The sequence below is a fragment of the Capsicum annuum genome, chromosome 8 (genome assembly GCF_002878395.1).
Source record: "Capsicum annuum cultivar UCD-10X-F1 chromosome 8, UCD10Xv1.1, whole genome shotgun sequence".
NCBI classification, from domain to species: Eukaryota; Viridiplantae; Streptophyta; class Magnoliopsida; order Solanales; family Solanaceae; genus Capsicum; species Capsicum annuum.
In genome coordinates this window covers 7,769,506-7,791,142 of record NC_061118.1, presented here as the reverse complement: position 1 = coordinate 7,791,142, position 21,637 = coordinate 7,769,506, and the positions used below count along the sequence as shown (strand labels likewise).

At 35.2% G+C, this 21,637-nt stretch overlaps 1 protein-coding gene across 2 annotated transcripts in view; it reads right to left on the bottom strand.

Moving 5' to 3' along the window:
- LOC107839005 overlaps positions 1–11,203 on the bottom strand; it is a 46,425-nt gene extending 35,222 nt beyond the window's left edge. Inside the window, exons 1-3 of one of the 2 annotated variants that reach the window (XM_016682332.2) lie at positions 10,904–11,203; positions 10,774–10,835; positions 10,618–10,701 (exon numbers count right to left, since the gene is read on the bottom strand). In XM_016682332.2, coding sequence (XP_016537818.1) covers positions 10,618–10,701; positions 10,774–10,835; positions 10,904–11,009 — 252 coding nt within the window. In that variant the 5' untranslated portion in view covers positions 11,010–11,203. The remainder of the gene's footprint in view (positions 1–10,617; positions 10,702–10,773; positions 10,836–10,903) is intronic. The other variant, XM_016682333.2, reaches the window with a different exon arrangement.
- Positions 11,204–21,637: the final 10,434 nt, after the last annotated feature.

Genomic DNA, 21,637 nt, shown 5'->3' with positions numbered 1-21,637 from the left:
CGTGTCCATGTTGAGGAAATGTGTGGGAAATCCATCTCTCATTGTCTCTGCCAAGTACATAAGTGTTAAAGAGAGTTTGACTTATGAAGAAGATCCTACGGCTATCCTCAATTGCCAAGCTCGCAAGTCGAGGACAAAAGAAGTAGCATCAATCAAGGTACGACGAAGAAGTCAAGATGTCAAAAGAGGCTACATAGGAAGCCAAACGTGATATGAAAGCAATTACCCATGTTTGTTCCTCGAACAAGAAGATGATGTCTAAGGTAAATGTCAGGTTCTTACTCTATGTTTCACGTGTTCATGCCTAATGTCATATCTAAATGATTTACGAACCCATCAGCTCCGTTATGTCACTAATGATTTATGACCTCATGTTTTAAATTACGACATGTCCTCTGAACCCATGCCTCATGTTTATGTTACGTTCAAGAACTCAGGCTCAATGTTATATTATTCGTGATTGACATACTGTGTTTATGTTGGCGATTTCTGATGGCAATTCATCGGATCGTCCCCCCTTCCTACGGGCTCCCCCACCGACCCAGTGACAAATGATTACGTCTATGATAGCCTGAATGTCTCATGCGATTCGTTCCTATCATTCTTACTTTAGCGCCTGCAAAATTTTCTCCCAATGATGATGAAAAAATGGGAGGTAAGTTGTGAGACATCCTTTTTACATGCTACGAAAGGTGAAGAAAAAATATGAGTATCATTCGAGGATGAATGATCCCAAGGGAAAGATATTATAACAACTTGTACTAACAACAACAACAACAATAACAACAAACACAGTATATTCCCACATAGTGGGGCCTAGGGGGTAAGATGTACGCAGTCCATACCACTAACTCCGGAGAAGTAGAAAGGCTGTTTCCGATAGACCCCCGGCTCAAGACACGGAATAATACACAAATCCTTAATAAAGCATGGAACAAGATGACAATACATACCGACGCCACCCACAAGGAATAATAATCAAAGGGCAGTAAACAAACTCGTAATAAAGCATGCAACAATGTGTCATAACAAGAATAATACCCTACCAAGTAATGCCCTACCCCAGCGACCCAAAATGGCACTAGCCTTCTATCCTAATCCGCGTCCTCTAAATCTTCCTATCTATGGTCATGTCCTCTGTGAGCTGTAACTGCTCTATGTCCCGTCTGATAACCTCTCTCCAGTATTTCTTCGGCCTACCCCTACCCCGCCTGAAACCATCCAAAGCAAGTTCTCGCACCTACGAATCGGGGCATTCATGCCCCTCCTCTTCACATGTCCGAACTATCTCAAACGGGTTTCTCGCATCTTGTCCTCCACCAAAGCCACTCCAACTTTTTTCCGAATAGTCTCATTTCGAACTGTCACCCCTAATAAGCCCACACATCCAACGCAACATCCTTATTTCCGCCACCTTCAATTTTTGAATGTGAGTTCTTGACTGGCCAACATTCCGCTTCATACAACATGGCCGGACGGACTGCCACCCTGCAGAATTTGCCGGCGGTACCTTCCTATCACACAACACCCCCGAGGCAAGCTTCCACTTCATCCATCTTGCCTCAATCCGGTGGAAGACATCCTCGTCAATCTCACCATTCCCCTGAATCATGGACCCAAGATACTTGAAACTATCCCTCTTACACACCGCTTGGGAATCCAACTTTACTACCACCTCATCTTCCTGCCTCAAGTCATTGTACTAAGTGTTTGAAAAAAGTAAATTTGGATGGATGGCATGGTGTAAATAAGAATGTATGGTCATGCCGCCTGACACCATGTTCATGTTTAAATCCCAGCGCATCAAATCATTCGTCAATCTGAGTTCGATAAAAAAAGCTATATGCATGTTTTACCCAATATCACGAAATACTTTCTAAGTGTTGGTTGTATGAGTACTGCAATGTGGAGCCCATCGGATAAAGTTTACCATGATGGAGATCGCACTGCGATAAAAGTCATTGGAGAAAGTTTGATTGAAAAATCAACGAAGTAAGAAGCGCAACATGCACTATGACATGCCTCCCACTGCGATGAAGTTCATTATGATAGCCATTGTGGGTAGCTTCCCAACAACAACAACAACAACATACCCAGTGTATTCCCACATAGTGGGGTCTGGGGAGGGTAGAGTGTACGCAGACCATACCACTACCTCAGGTGAAGTAAAGAGGCTGTTTTCGATAGACCCCCGGCTTAGAACCGATAACAATATAGCAAACACAAAGGATAAGTGCATATAAACTAGTACAATATGCAAAATAAACTAACACTGCTAGCAACAAGATAATAGTAAAAGCCCTAGAACGACTCTCCTCTTTTCTCAACACCTCTCCTTGCCAAGGTAAGTCCTCTAACACAATTCTAGGTATTTTCTAGCATTTCTAATACCCATATAAGATCTTTTGGTTTTAACCAATCATAGGATTCGTCTAAGAAACCTTTCTCAAAGGCTCAAACGTAGAGTCATTAGATGTTGTTCACTAAGTTTGGACTTTAATTGGGTTTGGGAATGATTAAGGCATGTAAAGTTATTCTCTACATGTGGGAACATCATTGTTCTTCCCAACACTACATTTTTCATGTCTACAAGTTCTCTCACATGAATAAATTAGGTTAAGTTATGAAAGCCTACGTTCTTGCTCATGTTAATTCATTATGAATGCCATGAATTCGTTATGATCATTTTAAATTCTCTCTGTGATCAAAACCCATGAGCCCCCTATTTTTCTATCAAATTATGACATGGTATGAATAATGAATTTCCTTCAAAAATGATCTTTGTGATATTATGACATCATTTATATGACTATGACTTATGAACCATGTTTTATGAAACTTATGATCTTTGCAACATAATGCACACGAAATGGACTATGATTTATGAGATTTCGAGCCAATTATGATTCGTGAGCTTTAAGCTAACCTTTTCATGTAATGAACTAGGAGTAATATTTTTAACCAAGGCGGCAAGAGTCTACACATCCAATGCCTGAAACTACGTATGCCAACATAGAATTTGGATCATTATGCCAGTTAGAATGAATATGTTATGTATGTCTCATACCCAAGGTATGGGATGACTTAACTGACCGGGAGAAAATCAGACTCCGTGTGCTCACATAATGACTATACTATGTCAGTTAAACTAACTCCCATAATGAAGTTAATGAAGATGAAAGATGAAAACACTAAGGTCAACCCCATCATTTGAATCCTTTGATTCCACTCTATCTTATTTATTTCCTTTAGTGACCCTTTTATTTCATGTCTCAATTATGTTTCATCCATGTCATTTTACATGCGAGTACTATTCCATATGTACTTACGTCCCTGTCACAGGAGCACTGCATTTCACAATACAGGTTCGAACACGCATCACGTTCAGTCTATTCACTAGGATCTCTCATCTATCGGCTATTGGTGAACCCCACATTGCTTTTGGGAGCATGGTCATTTATTTCATCTTTCTAATTATGGGTATGTTAGGTCCAGTAGACATTGTTACTCAAATTATATTAGAGGTTTCATAGACAAATTAGAGTTGATAACTTGATGTCCAACTATGCTATGTTTTAGTTTGACCTAAGCATTCATTATATTTTGAACTCCATACTTATTAATGGGAAAAAAAAATTATTGACTACAAAATTTTATGAATGGAAACTGTCTTGGAAGGCTTATTTTAAGAATATGTCCTATTTTATTCCGCATATGTCTCAAGTATCATGTCATGCTAGTGGTTCACTCGAGCAAGTTAAGGCATCGATTGTCGGTCCCGCCTAGGCCCGGGTCAAGTGTGACAAGCTATTCCAATCAACTATATTGCAATCATTTCAGGAGAAGGGTCTCAAAGAAAAAATTGCTTCCTTTTTGGAAGCCCATCACAGGCAAAAGAGGAAAAAGAAAAAAGGATTAAAAGGTGGCATCTAAGGGCAATGAATAGTTATATTTCTAGTTAGAAACAAGTACAGGAATGCTAGAAAAGAAGACAACAAAATCCTTGACATTTTTGTAAACATGAATGGCATTACACATTGACGCCCATGGATTTGATCTATAAGTAAGAGTACAACACGTGATGTGTGGGATGGATGCACATTACGAAGCTTGGTATTTAAGTGGGACATAGGGATAGGTCCATCATCATCAAGTTTTGAACCGTGTAACACCGGCCCTCGAGTATTTCTTGGTTATCAAAATAAATAATGGAAAAATAGTTAAACCAAAAACACCATCAAAACAAAAACTGTGTCGACATTTCTTCTGTGTGAAATGGTATTTCCTCTAAGTTAAACTGGAAATAATTTCCACTGATGCCTCTTGATTAAAAATAATTGCTAGCGAAGCCTCAGTTTCCCACATAGATAACAATGTTCTGGTTCTCTAAGCTTGATTTAGTTGCTCATGTGAGAAATAATGGAGAAAAATATTATTTAATGGTGTGTTTACATAATTACATCAAGACCCTATTTATAGACACTATAGTATAATCTTTCTAATAATATTCTAACACTCCCCCTCAAACTGATGCATACAAATCATATGTACTTAGCTTGTCACAAATGTAATGAATACGAGTACCGGTGAGGGACTTAGTGAAGATATCTACAAGTTGACCACTTGACTTCACAAATTTTGTAACAATATCTCCTGAGAGTATCTTTTCTCTGACAAAGTGACAACCAATCTCTATGTGTGTAGTCCTCTCATGAAACACTGGATTTGATGCGATATGCAGGGCTACTTGATTATCACACACAAGTTCCATCTTATCGATTTCTCCAAATTTTAATTCTCTCAGCAACTATTTGATCCAAACTAGCTCACAAGTTGCTACAGCCATTGCTCGATATTCTGCTTCTGCACTAGATCGAGCAACCACACTCTGTTTTTTACTCTTCCAAGACACCAAATTACCTCTTACTAAAACACAATATCCGGAGGTAGAACATCTATCAGAGGGTGATCCTACCCAATCAACATTTGTGTATCCAATGATATGCTCGTGACCTCGATCCTCAAAGAGTAGTCCTTTACCTGGAGCTGACTTTATATATCGCATAATACGAACAACTGCATCCCAATGACTATCACAGGGAGAAGTCATAAACTGACTTACAACACTCACAGGAAAGGATATGTCAGATCTAGTCACGATGAGATAATTCAACTTTCCAACCAACCGTCTATACCTTTTAGGATCACTGTCCTGGTAGAAGTTTGGCATTTAGATCCATAGGAGTGTCAATGGGTCTACATCCCATCATTCCTGTCTCATCAAGAATGTCTAAGGCATACTTGCGTTGAGAAATAACAATACCTGACCTGGACTGAGCAACCTCAATACCTAGAAAATATTTCAGTCTGCCGATGTCTTTGGTCTGAAAGTGCTGAAAGAGATGTTGCTTCAATTTGGAGATACCATCTTCGTCATTGCTGGTGATAACGATATCATCAACATAAACCACCAGATAAATACACAAATTTGGTTGAGAATGTCGATAAAATACTGAGTGATCAGCTCCACTACGAATCATGTCAAACTGCTGAATTACTGTGCTGAATTTTCCAAACCAAGCTCGAGAAGACTGTTTCAGACCATAGAGTGACCTGCGCAATCGACATACAAGGCTACTAGAGCAACAAAACCAGGTGGTTGCTCCATATAGACTTCTTCAAGATCACCATGCAGAAAAGCATTCTTAATATCCAACTGATAAAGAGGCCAATGACAAACGGCAGCGCCAATGACAAACGGCAGCAATGGATAGGAAAAGACGGATAGATGCTATTTTAGCCACTGGAGAAAAAGTGTCACTATAATAAAGCCCAAATATTTGAGTGTATCCTTTGGCAACAAGGCAAGCCTTAAGCCGATCAACCTGACCGTCTGGACCAACTTTAACCGCATAAACCCAACGGCAACCAATAGTAGATTTACCTGCAGAAAGGGAAACAAGCTCCCAAGTACCACTCGCATGTAAAGCAGACATCTCATCTATCATAACCTGTTTCTATCCTGAATGAGAAAGTGTTTCACCTATAGTCTTAAGTATGAAAATAGATGACAAAGACGATACAAAAGCATAATGGGATGATGATAAACGATGATAACTCAAGAAAGTATAGTGTGGGTTAGCATTACGAGTGGAACGCATACCTTTTTTAAGTGCAACTGATTAGCTAGAAGAAGGCAAGTCCGCAGTAGGAGCAGCGTCTGACGCATGACATGAATCATCTGGGACTAATGGTGGACGCGGACGACGATGACAAGTCAGAAGTGGTGGCACTGTAGCAGGAGACGTAGAAGTAACTGGTGATTCCTTAAAGGTTGGGTCAGTAAGTCTGGAGATATGGGTAAGACCAAAGATGGTGCAGGTAAGACTGGAGATACGGGTAAAATCTCAGAGATATCAGGGTGATCAGAAGATATATAGTAAGGTCGAGATTAAAAAAAAATTGACATCGGCGAACATAAAGTAGCGATAAAGATCTGGTGAATAACAACGATACCCTTTTTGAACTCGAGAATAACCAAGGAAAACACACTTGAGAGCACGAGGGGCTAATTTCTCTTTTCCAAGGGCTAAGTTATGGACAAAACATGTGCTCCCAAAGACACGAGGGAGATAGAGTAGAGATGTGACTGTGGAAACAATATAGAATGGGGAACTTTATTCTGAAGGGACGATGATGGCATTCTATTAATTAGATAACAAGATGTGAGAACTCCCGCCCCAAAATTGCAGCGGAACATGGGATTCAATGAGAAGAGTGCAAGCAGTCTCAAGAAGATGCCTATTTTTTCTTTCCACTGTACCATTTTGCTGAGGGGTGTATGGACAAGATGTCTAGTGAACAATTCCTTGATGAGTCATAAACTCCTGAAACTGAGAGGATAAGTATTCTAAGGCATTGTCACTACAAAAAGTACGAATAGAAACACCAAATTGAGTCTGTATTTCAGCACAAAAACTTTTGAATATAGAAAATATCTCAGAACGATCTTTCATTAAGAAAACCCAAGTACATCTTGAAAAATCATCAATGAAACTAACAAAATAACGAAAACCTAAAGGTGAACTGACTCTACTAAGACCCCAAACATCAGAATGTACTAATGAGAAAATAGACTTGGAACGACTCTCAATACTACGTGGGAAAATAGCACGGGTGTGTTTCCCAAGTTGACATGACTCACAATCTAATATGGATAAACTAGACAAACTAGGCACCATCTTTTGTAGCTTGGATAGACTCGGATGTCCCAAACATTTGTGAATTAGGTCTGGACGGTCTGTAACGGAGCATGATGTGAAGGAATTTAAAGAGGTAAGATGGTAAAGGCCTTGTGATTCATGTTCTGCACCAATCGTCTGTCCCGTACTGCGGTCCTGCATTAGAAAAAGTCATCAAGAAAGGTTATTCTACAATTAAGGGCACGTGTCAAACGACTAACAGATGCAAGATTAAAAGGACAACCAGGGACATAAAGAACAGAGTCTAGAGTGACAGAATATAGGGGTTTGGCTTTTCCAATTCCTTTTGGTTTTGTTCGAATCCCATTGGCTAAAGTAATAGCAGGAGAGATTGTGAATAAACAATATTAGACAAAAGTGATTCGTTACCAGAAATATGATCCGAAGCACCTGAGTCTACAACCCATGATCCAAGAGTACTAGACTGTGAAACACAAGCAAAAGAATTACCAGCAACAGAAGCAACAGAAGCATCAGGCTAGGCAACTAAGGGTACTTGTGGAGATGTCTGCTTACTTGCTTCTATACTGGAGGAACTATCATATTCTATTTGGGCAATATGAGCATTATTGGATGGTCGATTAGGCTGTGGAGATGTCTACTTACTTGCTCGATTTCGAAGGAATTCATTGTATTCCTTTACAGCAGCAGGCTCATAACTGAGTGGTGGACCATGCAAACTATCACATATATTCTAAGTGTGTCCAACTTTATGACAAAAACTACACTTTGATCGAGATTTTCCAAAACGACCTCCTCCTCGCTGATTTTCCGTAGGCTGATATGTTTGTTTTTCTATGGTTTGAAATGCAAGAATAGAAGAGTCAACAGTGGGTGATGAAACTACTTTGTGACGGGGAGGCGCAGCAAGACGAAGCAAATGAAAGAATAACTCATCAATTGTAGGAATCGTAGGACTAGCTAAAATCTGATCACATACAGCATCATGGTCAGTAGAAAGTCCAGCAAGTGTAAGAACTAAAAACAACTTCTGTTTGTGCTCTTGTTGTTTTTCTACATCCGCAGTGACGGGCATCAATGTATTAAATGCTTCCATGACTACTTGTACTTGTCCTAAGTAAGTAGACATATCGGATTCCTGTTTCTTCAAATTGGTCATTCGAGTTATCATATCATAAAAACGAGATATATCATTAGTGTATAAAGCACGAGCCTTTTCCCAAACTAAATAACACGTTTGGAATGGACGAAACAAGGGCATCAACTTGGAATCAATAGATCGCCATAAGAGACTACATAGTTGAGCATCAACTTTCTCCTATTGCTCTTTAGCTTTCGCATTTTCCGCGCTAGACTTTCCCTTTTCATCTACCACACTAGCCTTGTTTGTTAAATGATCTTGAACACCTTGACCTTTGCACCACAACTCAACTGAGGAAGCCCAGGCTAAATAATTAGAACTTCCCAATAATGGTTCGGAAGTGATCATAGGGCTTGAATTTCCGATACCGATAGTTTTGGGGATAAAAACATCATACCCAAAAGACATGTTGGGAATTTTAACTTGAAAGTACCAAGAACAGTAACTGAATCTCTGAATAAAAAAAAATTGTCAAGCAAAAAAACTGAAGCCGCCGGAATCTTCAAAAAAGTTGTCGGAATTTGAATATAAGGTAACTGGCCGAATCGAAAAAGGACGGCGACCCCAACAAAAAAGAACCACTCAAAAAATTCAACCGAAGAAGGAACACGCGCCGGCGCGTGATTGAACTTGCCGATTTTTGGCAGGCGGTAGGGGCGCGTGGGGCTGATTTTTCGATGGTTTTAGGTTGGGTTTGCATCGCTTGAGCTTTCCGAGCCTCTTGGTGGTGTTGTATTTTTCACACAACCCACAAAATAAAGAATGACATAAATCAGTCTTTAGAATTGACGACGGTGACTGAAGTTTTTTTTTTTTTCTTATCTGAAGTTTCTCACCAATTCTCTGATACCATGTGAGAAATAATGGAGAAAAATATTATTTAATGGTGTGTTTACATAATTACATCAAGACCCTATTTATAGACACTATAGTACAATCCTTTTCCAAGTAGGATTTGGTATATACTATTCCTATTTCTAATAATATTCTAACAGCTCATATGAATCCATGCTCTGCAGGATTGGTTTCGAGGCACCAGCTTCATGGATGGGCCAAATAATGATTGGTAAAAAACAAGGAACTGTTATAATTCATGACTCTGCCATACGGCACTCATACTTGAGCACTCTTTCTAATCAAACCATCTTAATTTCACTGAAAAGGATCCTTGTTTGATATGGAGGAAAATATTTACCATTGAATATATTTCCATACTAATATTATTTCCTCAGGATTGGTTCTTGCTTAGGCTAAAACAGGATTGTCATACCTCAGAATCCACTTGAGATAATTATCATATGCCACATGCTTATTCCCTACAAACACTGGAAATTGATGCAAAAAATGACTTCCTAATCTAAGTTAAAGAAAAATGACTCTGTACTATGAAACATTTTCAACAAAAGACATTTTCTACAGAAACATGATGACAAGTTTGCCCAACTTCCCCAATTTTACTTTCAACAACCTGCCTAAACAAGAGACCTGAAACATCCCGATGGATGTGCACGAAATAGATGGATGAATGTAAGGAATCACGTTCGGTGTCCTAACAATATTGTAAGAAGCTTCTTAATTTAAACCAACTTAGTATTTCCTTCCTAACTGCTTCACTGGGACTTGCATAGGGTTTTGTTTGCTGCTGCTTCTTTTTTTCTTCTAGGTTTTTAAGCCCGCTTGCAGGCATGTCAACTACTCGGCCACGTACTTGCTACAAGCGGATTCATTGAATTTAATTTCTAAATACATACATAGAATATGCAAAAATAAGAAATTAGTACAGCAAAAAATATAAATTGAAAACACTTTATCAATCTGTAGTACTTTGTCCATCAGTTAGGCATTTCAGTTACAGAGTTCAAATCCAAGGTTTGAGGCCCAACACCAAGTCCTTTTTAAAGTTTTTTAGCCTGTTAAAAGAATTTTGAACCCGTGACCTCCACTAAACCTCGCACCAACCAGCTCGCGAAGCCAAAACTCATAGTGATTACTTATATAATCACTTAATAATGTAAGGCATAAATGAATGCATTTCCCAAAATGAGAACACCTTGGCGTCAGGTGTTACTACTACACCTGAATAATGTTATATTAATATGAGATCTAAATTGCATTTTTTATAGGACGTCGGTAGAATGATGTATTCATTTGTCCGTTAATCTTGCCCAATTAAACTCTTGCAACCTTCCCATTTGTTCCAATAAATCTTGGTTTCTTGCATAGTTTTAACAAGATAGAGGTCAAAATACATACCAATTCCCAGGGATAATAGGCCTGTTGATAGATTGAATATAGAAGAAAAGCCACATAACACAAGAGTAGCCCTGAGAACACAGCCTGCATGACATGAGGGATGAAAACACGTCAAGAAAATAATACCAAATTTGTAAAATAATATAATAGACGTACCCTCCAGAGAAGAGATTGCTGGGTTTGAACTTTCTCGAGAGATCGAACCAATTCCTCTTGTTCTGCAAATAAAAAAACCCCAATTTATTAGAATTGGGGCTTTTAACTAACAAACATTAAGAAGCCATACCTTGGGAATCAATGGGACGAAAATCATCGCGAGTTGGCAAGGTGAATTTATCGTCCTCGTCGTAATCAGATTTTCTCCATTGTCTGCTAAGCTTCTGCATTATCATTTATCATTATCTTTCATTCTCCTCCTAATGTCGTTCACTAATATGACTGAGTTGTGACCCAGCGACTAGCGGACTAGAGTGTTGATGCGAGATTGAATTAAGGCAATATATATATATATATACATATATATATATATATATATATATATATGTTATTTATTTTTTATCAGCAAAAGATTTATTATTTATTTTTTCTATATTATAAAAGAGCTGGTTTCGACCAACTCTTTATTATTTATCATTTTATTCTTAATTACTTCGTAATTTACTATATTATTCTTAATAAATTATTATAAGTTATTTGTATATTAGAATTAATTATATTTTTCATTATATTACACCTAATTAATTATTATAAGTTATTTATATATTAGAATTAATAATATTTTTTATTATATTATACCTAATTAATTATTATAAGTCATTTATATATTAGAATTAAAAATATTTAATTAAAAAATAGATATTTATGATGTTTGTTTCAGCTGCTTTAACCGTGATTTTACTATATCATTTCTAATTAATTATTATAAGTCATTTATGTATTAAAAATTAATAATATTTTTCTATATTATAGAAGAACTGGTTTTGACCAGCTCTTTATTATTTACCATTTTATTCTTAATTGCTCTGTAATTTACTATATTACCCCTAATTAATTATTATAAATCATTTATATATTAAAATTAATAATATTTTTATTATATTACACCTAATTAATTATTATAAGTCATTTATATATTAGAATTAATAATATTTAACTAAAAAATAGATATTTATGATGTTTGTTTCAGCTACTTTAACCGTGATTTTACTATATCATTCCTAATTACTTATTATAAGCCATTTATGTATTAAAAATTAATAATATTTAATTAAAAAATTAGCTGCTTCGTCATTTACTATATTATCTCTGATTGCTCCGTGGTTTACTATATTACCCTTAATTAATCATTATAAGTCATTTATATATTAGAATTAATACTTTTTTTTTATTATATTATCCCTAATTAATTATTATAAGTCATTTATATATTAGAATTAATAATATTTAATTAAAAAAATAGATATTTATGACGTTTGTTTCAGCTGCTTTAACCGTGATTTTACTATGTCATCCGTAATTAATTATTATAAGTCATTTATGTATTAAAAAATTAACAATATTTAATTGAAAAAAATAGATGACATGTCTGCCTATGGTTTCGACCAGCGCTTCATCAATTACTATATTACCCCTAATTGCTCAGTGAATTACTATATTACCCCTAATTAATTATTATAAGTCATTTATATATTAGAATTAATAATATTTTTTATTATATTACCCCTAATTAATTATTATTAGTCATTTTACTTTATTACCTCTAATTGCTCTATTATTTACTATATTACCCTTAATTAATTATTATAAGTCATTTATATATTATAATTAATAATATTTTTTATTAGTCATTTATGTTTTAAAAAATTCATAATATTTAATTAAAATATTAACTTCGGCATGGTTGCTTCAAGAGGTGCACCATGATTTCACTATATCACCCCTAATTAATTACTATAAGTCATTTATGTGTTAGAAAATTAATAGTATTTAATTAAAACAAGAAAAATATGTGTTTATGGCATATTTGTTGTAGCTGCTTCAACCATAATCATCTTTGAGAAGATGATCCAAGACTGTATTGTTAATTGAAGTATCTTTTGTTCTACTTTTTGTATGAATTAATCCTATGAATATTAGTTTTACATCTTTTATATATTCTGTAACAGGTCTCAATCTTATCATCAAACAATTAAAATAACTCAACTACACGACACAACACACTTTCTTATCATGTGGAATAAAACTATCTTATAAAACTTCACTTCTTAGCGAGTATTGTCAAATAGTTATTATTTAAAAAGTTATCGTTTTAAATCAATGTACATTTATATTTGTATTTCATTAATATCAAATATTAGTGCTAAAAGATGTCTATAGTATTGGGCCTGTGCTGACACAGGCCATGCACCTCTAGTGAGGTGGTTTCGACCACATCTTTATTTACTATACTACCCCCAATCATTTACTATATTACATCCTAATTGCTCCATAATTTACTATATCATCCCTAATTAATTATTACAAGTCATTTATATATTAGAATTAATAATATTTTTTATTATATTACCCCTAATTAATTATTATAAGTCATTTATATATTAGAATTTATAATATTTAATTAAAAAATAGATATTTATAACATTTGTTTCAGCTGCTTTAACCGTGATTTTAGTATATCATTCTCAATTAATTATTATAAGTCATTTATGTATTAAAAAATTAATAATATTTCATTCAAAAAAATAGATTACTATATTAACCCCTATCATTTACTATATTACCCCTAATTGCTCCGTAGTTTAATATATTATCCTTAATTAATTATTATAAGTCATTTATATATTAGAATTAATAATAATTTTTTATTATATTGTCCCTAATTAATTATTATAAGTCAGCCACCTCTTTATTTACTATATTACCCCTATTATTTACTATATTACACCCTAATTGCTCCGTGATTTACTATATTATCCCTAATTAATTATTACAATTCATTTATATATTAGAATTAATAATATTTTTTTATTATGCTACCCCTAATTAATTATTATAAGTCATTTATATATTAGAATTAATAATATTTAAATGAAAAATAGATATTTATAATGTTTGTTTCAACTGCTTTAACTGTGATTTTACTGTATTATCCCTAATTAATTATTAAAAGTCATTTATGTATTAAAAAATTAATAATATTTAATTAAAAACCGATTACTATAATACCCCCTATCATTTACTATATTACCCCTAATTGCTCCGTTATTTACTATATTATCCCTAATTAATTATTATAAGTCATTTATATATTAGAATTAATAATATTTTTTATTATATTATCCCTAATTAATTATTACAAGTTATTTATATATTATAATTAATAATATTTAATTAAAAAATAGATGACATGTCTGCCTATATTACCCTTAATTACTCCATAATTTACCATATTACCCCTAATTAATTGTTATAAGACATTTATATATTAGAATTAATAATATTTTTTTTACTATATTACCCCTAATTAATTATTATAAGTCATTTGGTTTCAACCACTACGTCATTTACCATTTTACCCCTAATTGTTCCATGATTCACTATATTACCATATTAATTATTATAAGTCATTGATATATTAGAATTAATAAATTTTTTTATCATATTACCCCTAATTAATTATTATAAGTCATTTATATATTAGAATTAATAATATTTAATTAAAAATAGATATTTATGACGTTTGTTTCAGCTGCTTTAACCGTGATTTTACTGTATCATCCCTAATTAATTATTATAAAACATTTATTTATTAAAAAATTAATAATATTTAATTAAAAAATAGATGACATGTCTGCCTATATTGCCCCTAATTGCTCCATGATTTACTATATTATCCTTAATTATTTATTATAAGTCATTTATATTTTAGAATTAATAATATTTTTTTTACTATATTACCCTTAATTAATTATTATAAGTCATTTATATATTAGAATTAATAATATTTTTTTACTATATTACCCCTAATTAATAATTATATGTCATTTATATATTAGAATTAATAATATTTAATTAAATTAGTGTACATTTATGTTTATATCTCATCAATATTGTACTTTAGTGCTAAAATATATTTATAGTATTGGGCCTGTGCTGACACAGGCTATGCACCTCTAGTATTATTATAGATACTAGATATTAGGATAGGGTCAACATCCAAAAGTAGAGTAGAAATAGTAGCAACATCTAAAGCTAAATTGGAAATAAACACGTTTCCATAGCTAGCTAATTTATTTATGGAAGACTTTGAAATTAACCTAGTAACTAAGACTCCACTTCGATCTGCCTGTAGTAAGGAGATGACTTGAGGTGGCGGAGTTTGCAAAACAGTGACAGGGATTGATGGTGGAAGTTCAGCACCAAATTTACATAGTGAATCAGCTACCATATTAAGTTGGCGAAAAGTGTGGCGGAGTACCGGATTCCCCAGCTTCTTCAACAATGACCTGCACAATGTAATAGTTTCATCAACTAAGGGAGATTAGTTGAGGAGGTCAATAACATCAGTCAAGTCGATGTCAATCTCAATAGGATAAAGCTTATGAAGTAAAACTAGTTCAAGTCCCAATTTGAGTACCTGTAATTCAGCTGCTGCTGGGTGATTTGCTAGGTAACAACCTGTAAAACCTAACTGCCAATCTCCGTTGGAATTTTGAATTACGCCACCTATAACTCTTTTGAACATAGCTTTACGGAAGGATCCATCAATATTTAATTTAAGCCGACTAGTGGGAGGTTTTAACCATTTCAAGTGCAAAGTGATGGAGCAATTGTGAGACAGGTCAGTGCTCATGAGATGAACAAATTTGAGAACTTTATTCGTAACAATATCCATTTTTATGAGGGATTTATCATGGTGAAAAAATTATTATTTCGATTAATCCATAAGTGCCAGAGAGCAAAAGGGAAAAAAATATTCCAATAGTAAGGAAACAAAGCATTTAGGGGGAAATTCAACAACTGTAATGATTGCAATAGTGAACTTCAGTACTAAGATTAGTAATATTTAACCCAATATCTGACCAAAACTTTCTTGCCACATAACATTGCAAAAAGATATGTTTAGTAGACTCATTTGCGGAGTTACATACGAGACAAGAGGGATTATTGGAGATTCCCAAGCGATATAGGAAGAGTTTGGTGGGCAGTCGATCATACGAACACAACCACGACATGAATTTGAATTTATTTATCATGGAAAGTTTCTAGATCCAAGCGTAATCATACATGGAATGAGAAGTATTCCTGAGATCTTGGAGGATCATTTTTGTAGAGAAAGGGCCATTAGAAGTGGTTGCCCAATAAGGACGGTCTTTGATAAAGGTTGAGGTAATCAGTTTGAAGCCAAAGGACGAAGTGATGGAATCATTTGGAAAGACAAAAGAAAGTTTATCCCAATTCTATTCATTACCATCCCATAAGTCCGCAAGTTGATAAGTACTTTCCTTCCTAGTTAACAGACCTTGAATAAGACTATGGAGTGTATGGGAATGTGTCATCCAACGGTCAAACCAAAGATAAATATACCTACCAGTTCCAAGTTTCTAGGCAATGTTATTTGCACAAAGCGACTCATCCTTAAGGACATTGTTCTATATAAAGAATGATAAAAGGGTCCGATGAGGGCGGTTATATTTAACAGATAAGGTACGAGCCCAAAGGGAAGTGCAGTTAGTAAATAACCTCCAAGGTAGCCTGCTAGTAAGGACAGATTTTTAGTGTGAGCATCGACAAGACCAAGGCCACTCGAGTCAGTAGGCTGAGTTATCTTCTCCCAAGCTACATAGTGCATTTTTCGTTTTTCTAGTGTGGAGCCCTAGATAAAGTCCCTTTGAATTTTATCAATAGACTTGCAGGTATTCTTAGGAAGATAGAAGTATTGCATTGTGTAGGTCGGATGGCATTAAATACTGACTTAGCTAGCGTGCCCCAACCAATAGGAGTAAGGAATTTGGTTTTCTAGGAAGCCAGCTTACTACACATATTATATATAATAAATTGAAAATCTATGGGTTTAGGCTTAGAATGAAGGATTTGAAAGCCCAAATATTTACCAAAAGTGGAAGATGCCTTAATGTTGAATAGTTGGAGGACAAGTTTTTTTGTCTCCGGATCATAATGTCTAGAAAATATAGCTTTTGACTTTGCCACATTGATTTTTTGGCCCGAAAGTTGACAAAAGGTTGCTATACAGGCAGCCATACAATTAACGGAAGAAGGAGTAGCCCTAGATATGAGGGTTAAATCATCAGCGGAGAAGAGATGGGGAAATAGAGGGTCGTTCTTTAATATTTTAAGGGCATCCCATTAAAGAAGGTCGACTTGGTGATTTATATAATTCGATAGGAGTTCCATACATAAAATAAAAATGCACGGGGACATAGGATCACCCTGTCGGCTACCCCTAGAGGGGGAGAAAAAAGAGGTGTGGAAGCCATTAACAAGGATTGAAATACTACTGGTTGTGATACAACTCATAATTAGGGAAGTAATGTTTTTGGGAAACTTAAAGAAATGAAAGATTCCATACTCAAAGGACCATTCAAGGTGATCAAAGGCCTTTTCAAGGTCCAATTTTAGCATAAAAGAGCCTGCTTTGGCAGTGGTCTTATTTACATGGTTATAAATTTCCTGGACAAGGATAGCATTATCGCACGCTCTCCGACCTTTAAGAAAACGGGTTTGTTATGGCCTTATAAGATCCAGTAGAAAGGGTTTGATACGGTTTGCTATAATTTTCGTAACAACTTTATACATAGTATTACACAAACCAATGGGTCAAATTTTTTTTAAAAGGTTGGCGTTATTAAACTTCGGGATAAGATAAAGGTAGGTGGTATTTAGAGAATCTGGCATGGTTTGAGTGTGAAGATGCGATGACAGCATTCCAAAACACTTGGACGAACAATTTGCCAGTGGTGTTGGTAAAAATACGGGTGAAAACCGTCTGGACCTAGGGCTTTGAAGGGCTTGAACGAGAATATAGCATTATATATTTCATACTCTTGCAAAGGCCTATCCAGGAGGGAAAATCAACACGGTGGAAGCTACAGGTAGAATTTTTAATGTGGGTCCTATTGGTAGAGTTATAATCCGTGGTAAAACATGCTTGAAAATAATTTAGAGTATGGTGGATAATACGGTCATGAGAGGCAATCCAGTTATTGTTATCATCCTTGAAATAAGAAATTTGATTGGTACGATGACGATTTAAGACAGACATGTGGAAAAATTTTATATTAGCATCCCCGTCATTAAGCCAATTTATACGAGATATTAAATGCCAGTAATCCTCCTCAACTCGTAGGAGAGAATTATATCCTGGGAGAGGAAGGATTTTAAGTTTTGGAGGTAAGTACTATACGGGTAAGAGGGTGAGCGTTGGATGCCACCAAGATAGGCTAACAGAGTTTTTTTCTTACGAAAATAATCCCCAAAGGTGTTTTTACTCCAATCCATGGCTATTTCTCTAAAGTCATTAGTAGCTTCTAAAAAATCTTTGTGATGGCAACATGTTCTAACAATATTTTAAAAATCAGGATGTTTTATCCAATAAGTTTCCAATCTAAAGGGTTTTGGACCCCTACACCCAATATGCTTTGTAATGGATATAAAGAAGGGTGTATGATCGGAATGAGTTTTTGGTAAATGGATTACCTTAGAGTTAGGGTATAGCTCTAGCCACTTATCGTTGGAAAATACTCAATCCAACTGTTCTAATATAAAACCAACACCTTTATTCTTACGATAATGATTGGACCAAGTTAACAGCCACCCTTAAAACCTAAATCCAGTAAATTACAATTATTAAGGCATGACTACAGGAGATTTGCTCTAGAAACATTTATATGCCTACCACCCTATTTATCATGCTGACTTAAGATTTCATTAAAATCACTAGCTAATAACCACGGAGCATTAAGGGATGAGCTATAGTCTATTAAATTCTTCTAAAGTCTAGCTCTATTTAAACTATTAATGCTAGCATAAACAGTTGAAAAATAATAAAGAGATGAGTTCAGATGGACCTGAATCATAGCATGGATCTCCTGATCTATACGATTTTTAAGAGTTACTTGAAGAGCATGAGAGTACCACATTAGAACCAGTCCCCCCGAGTTACCAATGGCGGGGACTTCTATATAATCATCAAAGGCAAATTCATCCTTTAGAGGGTTATGATTTATCATCTTGGTTTCCAACAAAGCGACAAGACAGGGGTTATGATTACGGATAAGTTCCTTTTGAAATTGTCATTGTTAACTCCATGGGTATTCTAAATAATGAAACTTGTGTCTTGATCCATTGGATTAAGAGTGATGGTTGGGTTTTGGTCTGTCAAGGTATGTGGATGAGTGATCCGAAAAGGCCTCATCGTAGGTACCATGATCACCACCTATTTTGCTAGATCTTGATTCACTGCAGGTCGAAGCACAAAGGAGCACTTCAGCAGATTATTGGGATAATGGTGGACATGTTTCTTGTTCTCCAGTTTAGGGAACACCATAAGGGCCACGTATTTTAGTTTTAAAATTTCAATAAATGAAGTTCTGGATAATGGGATCCTTCTTACACTTTCGTGAAACATAGTGTGAGGTTGAGGCGGTGCCATAGGGGGTGGTGGCTGTAGAGTTGGCATGAAGTGGAAGTGGTCTGCTTGAATCGGTTGTGGAGACCAGGGAAAGAAGATTTAATTATTAGAGATCAGTTCTGGTGGAGTAAAGAAGGGCGTTTGAGCTATGTTGTTCATGTTGAGATAAGAGCTCAGATAGTGTGGTAGATTCCAAAGGCCTTGCATTGCTTGTAGAAACCTCGATAGTGTCGCTGGGGCTGCAGGATTCAATAATAGTTCATTGTTCACATGTGGTTGACAAAGTTTTCCAAGGCTATTCTCATCCCTTCGGTAACTAACTGGGCTAGTTGGCTCTCATTTTGGAGGAGAACCATCGACGGCACGCCATTAATTTGACTGGGGAATTTACATAAATTTGGGGGAAGTAAAGTATTGGAGCTTGAGTGTTGGACATTTGATTGTTCAGGTTGTGGTTGAGCAAAAAAATTTGAGGATAGTGTAGTGGCGAAATTTGCAGAGGTTGGTGAGATAGAATTTGGTATGATGACATCTGGGGAAAAGAGTAAATAGTGAGATGTAACAGAGGTGTTTGAGTGGGGTGGAGAAGGCAATAATTGTAAATCTTTATAGTGAGATATGTGAGGCATTTGATTTGCTGAAGAGGATGCAAGCAGAGATGGAGTGATTTCTTGGTAAGAAATCACCGCCACTTGGCCAATAGCAGCTTCCAAGTATGGTTTTATGCTAGAGAGAGAGCTGGCAATATCCGCAAGATTTGCATGGGAAGAGTGGTTTTGCAATAAGAATTCTTTAGGAGGCCTAGGTTGATTTAATGTAGGGGTTTATAGGGTAGGTTTATTAGTAATATGGTGCTCCTTAGTAGGGTTATTACCCAAATGGGTGGTCTTAGGTGTAGAATTATTAGAACTTGAGGGACTATTAAGCGAAAGTTGCTGGATACTAACAATATCCGATGTAGGGGTGAAGGAATTATGATTTGATAACGAATTAAGTTTATTACTAGTTAACATATTATTATGGAAATTATTGTTAATGGTACTTGGAGGGGACTTAGAATTAACCAAAGGTTCCTTAGAGATATTTGTGTTAGCAATAACAGAAAAAGAGTTATTATTGGAAAAGGAATTACTTGAACGTTGATTGGCTGTAGGTTGAGAAGATGACGTACTAACCTTTTCTGGTACTTTTGTACCTGTGGGATGTTTCTTTTTCTTTGGAAATTGCACTGTTTTCCACTCTTGCATGGTTAACTTTTAGTTTATTATCTTTTCTGTAAAGTTTGAAACTTTCTTAATGTGCTCTATGGTGGATGTTTTAACAGAGCAATCTTTGTTGGGAGTTTTGAAAAGGCACTCCTTGATGGTGTGGCCTAAATGACCACAATTCTTGCATAACAAACCTTTAGCTTCATATATAATTTGTTGTCTGTGGCACCCAATCTGAATCCAGTTCGACACAGAGATATTAAAAGGAATTTGGATGCAGAGCCTGGCATATCTTTCTCTTAGAGTTGAGCTTATACATGCATCAATTTTTAATAGTGTGCCGATGAAATTTCCTACTTTTTCTAGGAGTATACTATCATAATACTCCGTAGGTAAATGGGGAAGACGAATCCATATAGCCGAAGAGTTTAGAGTAACTTGAGTAGGAATAAAATTTGGCTTTCATCGTTGAATAGACAAATAATGTCCATAGACGAACCGTGGTCCATTACTTAAGACAAAGTTCATCTCTTCAACAGATTTGAATTTAAGAGTGTAACAATCTGACCCTAAATCGATTAAGGAAACTGGTACTAAATTTGGCCATAGCTGGTGTAGTTTGGTGCGTATGGCCTGGTGTGCAATACGTGCACCGACTACTTTAATGATTAGGGAATATTTCCAAGGTGCATGTAACCTTTTCTTGTCCTCTAGAGTAAGCAGTATTGTTTTTATACTATCGAGAGATGCAATATTGCAGGCTTCCAGCATATTAGTCATCTTTTTACTTGAACTTAGAGTGGCAGGGCATTGCTCCATATCCACGTCAATGATATTTTCAGAGGCCAAAAATTTTGCTTTATAATTTAGCCCTGATATCTGATTCGAAGGTTTTGGGGGATTTTCGTGAGGAGGTGGAAGACTGGAGTCCTCGTCCTCCATTGAACAATGATCAAGGTTGTTATATATATATATATATATATAATATCTGCAATCTATATCTATAATCTATAATTTATTAAAAGTGTAAAAGTGTGGACCGCTTTAGAAATATTATTTGAACTTTTTGCCGTTAATTATATTTATGCTAAAACCTTTGCTTATTAGAAGTCATCAAAATTTCACTATTTTTTTCCTAATTTAAGAGTTGAAAATTAATTAA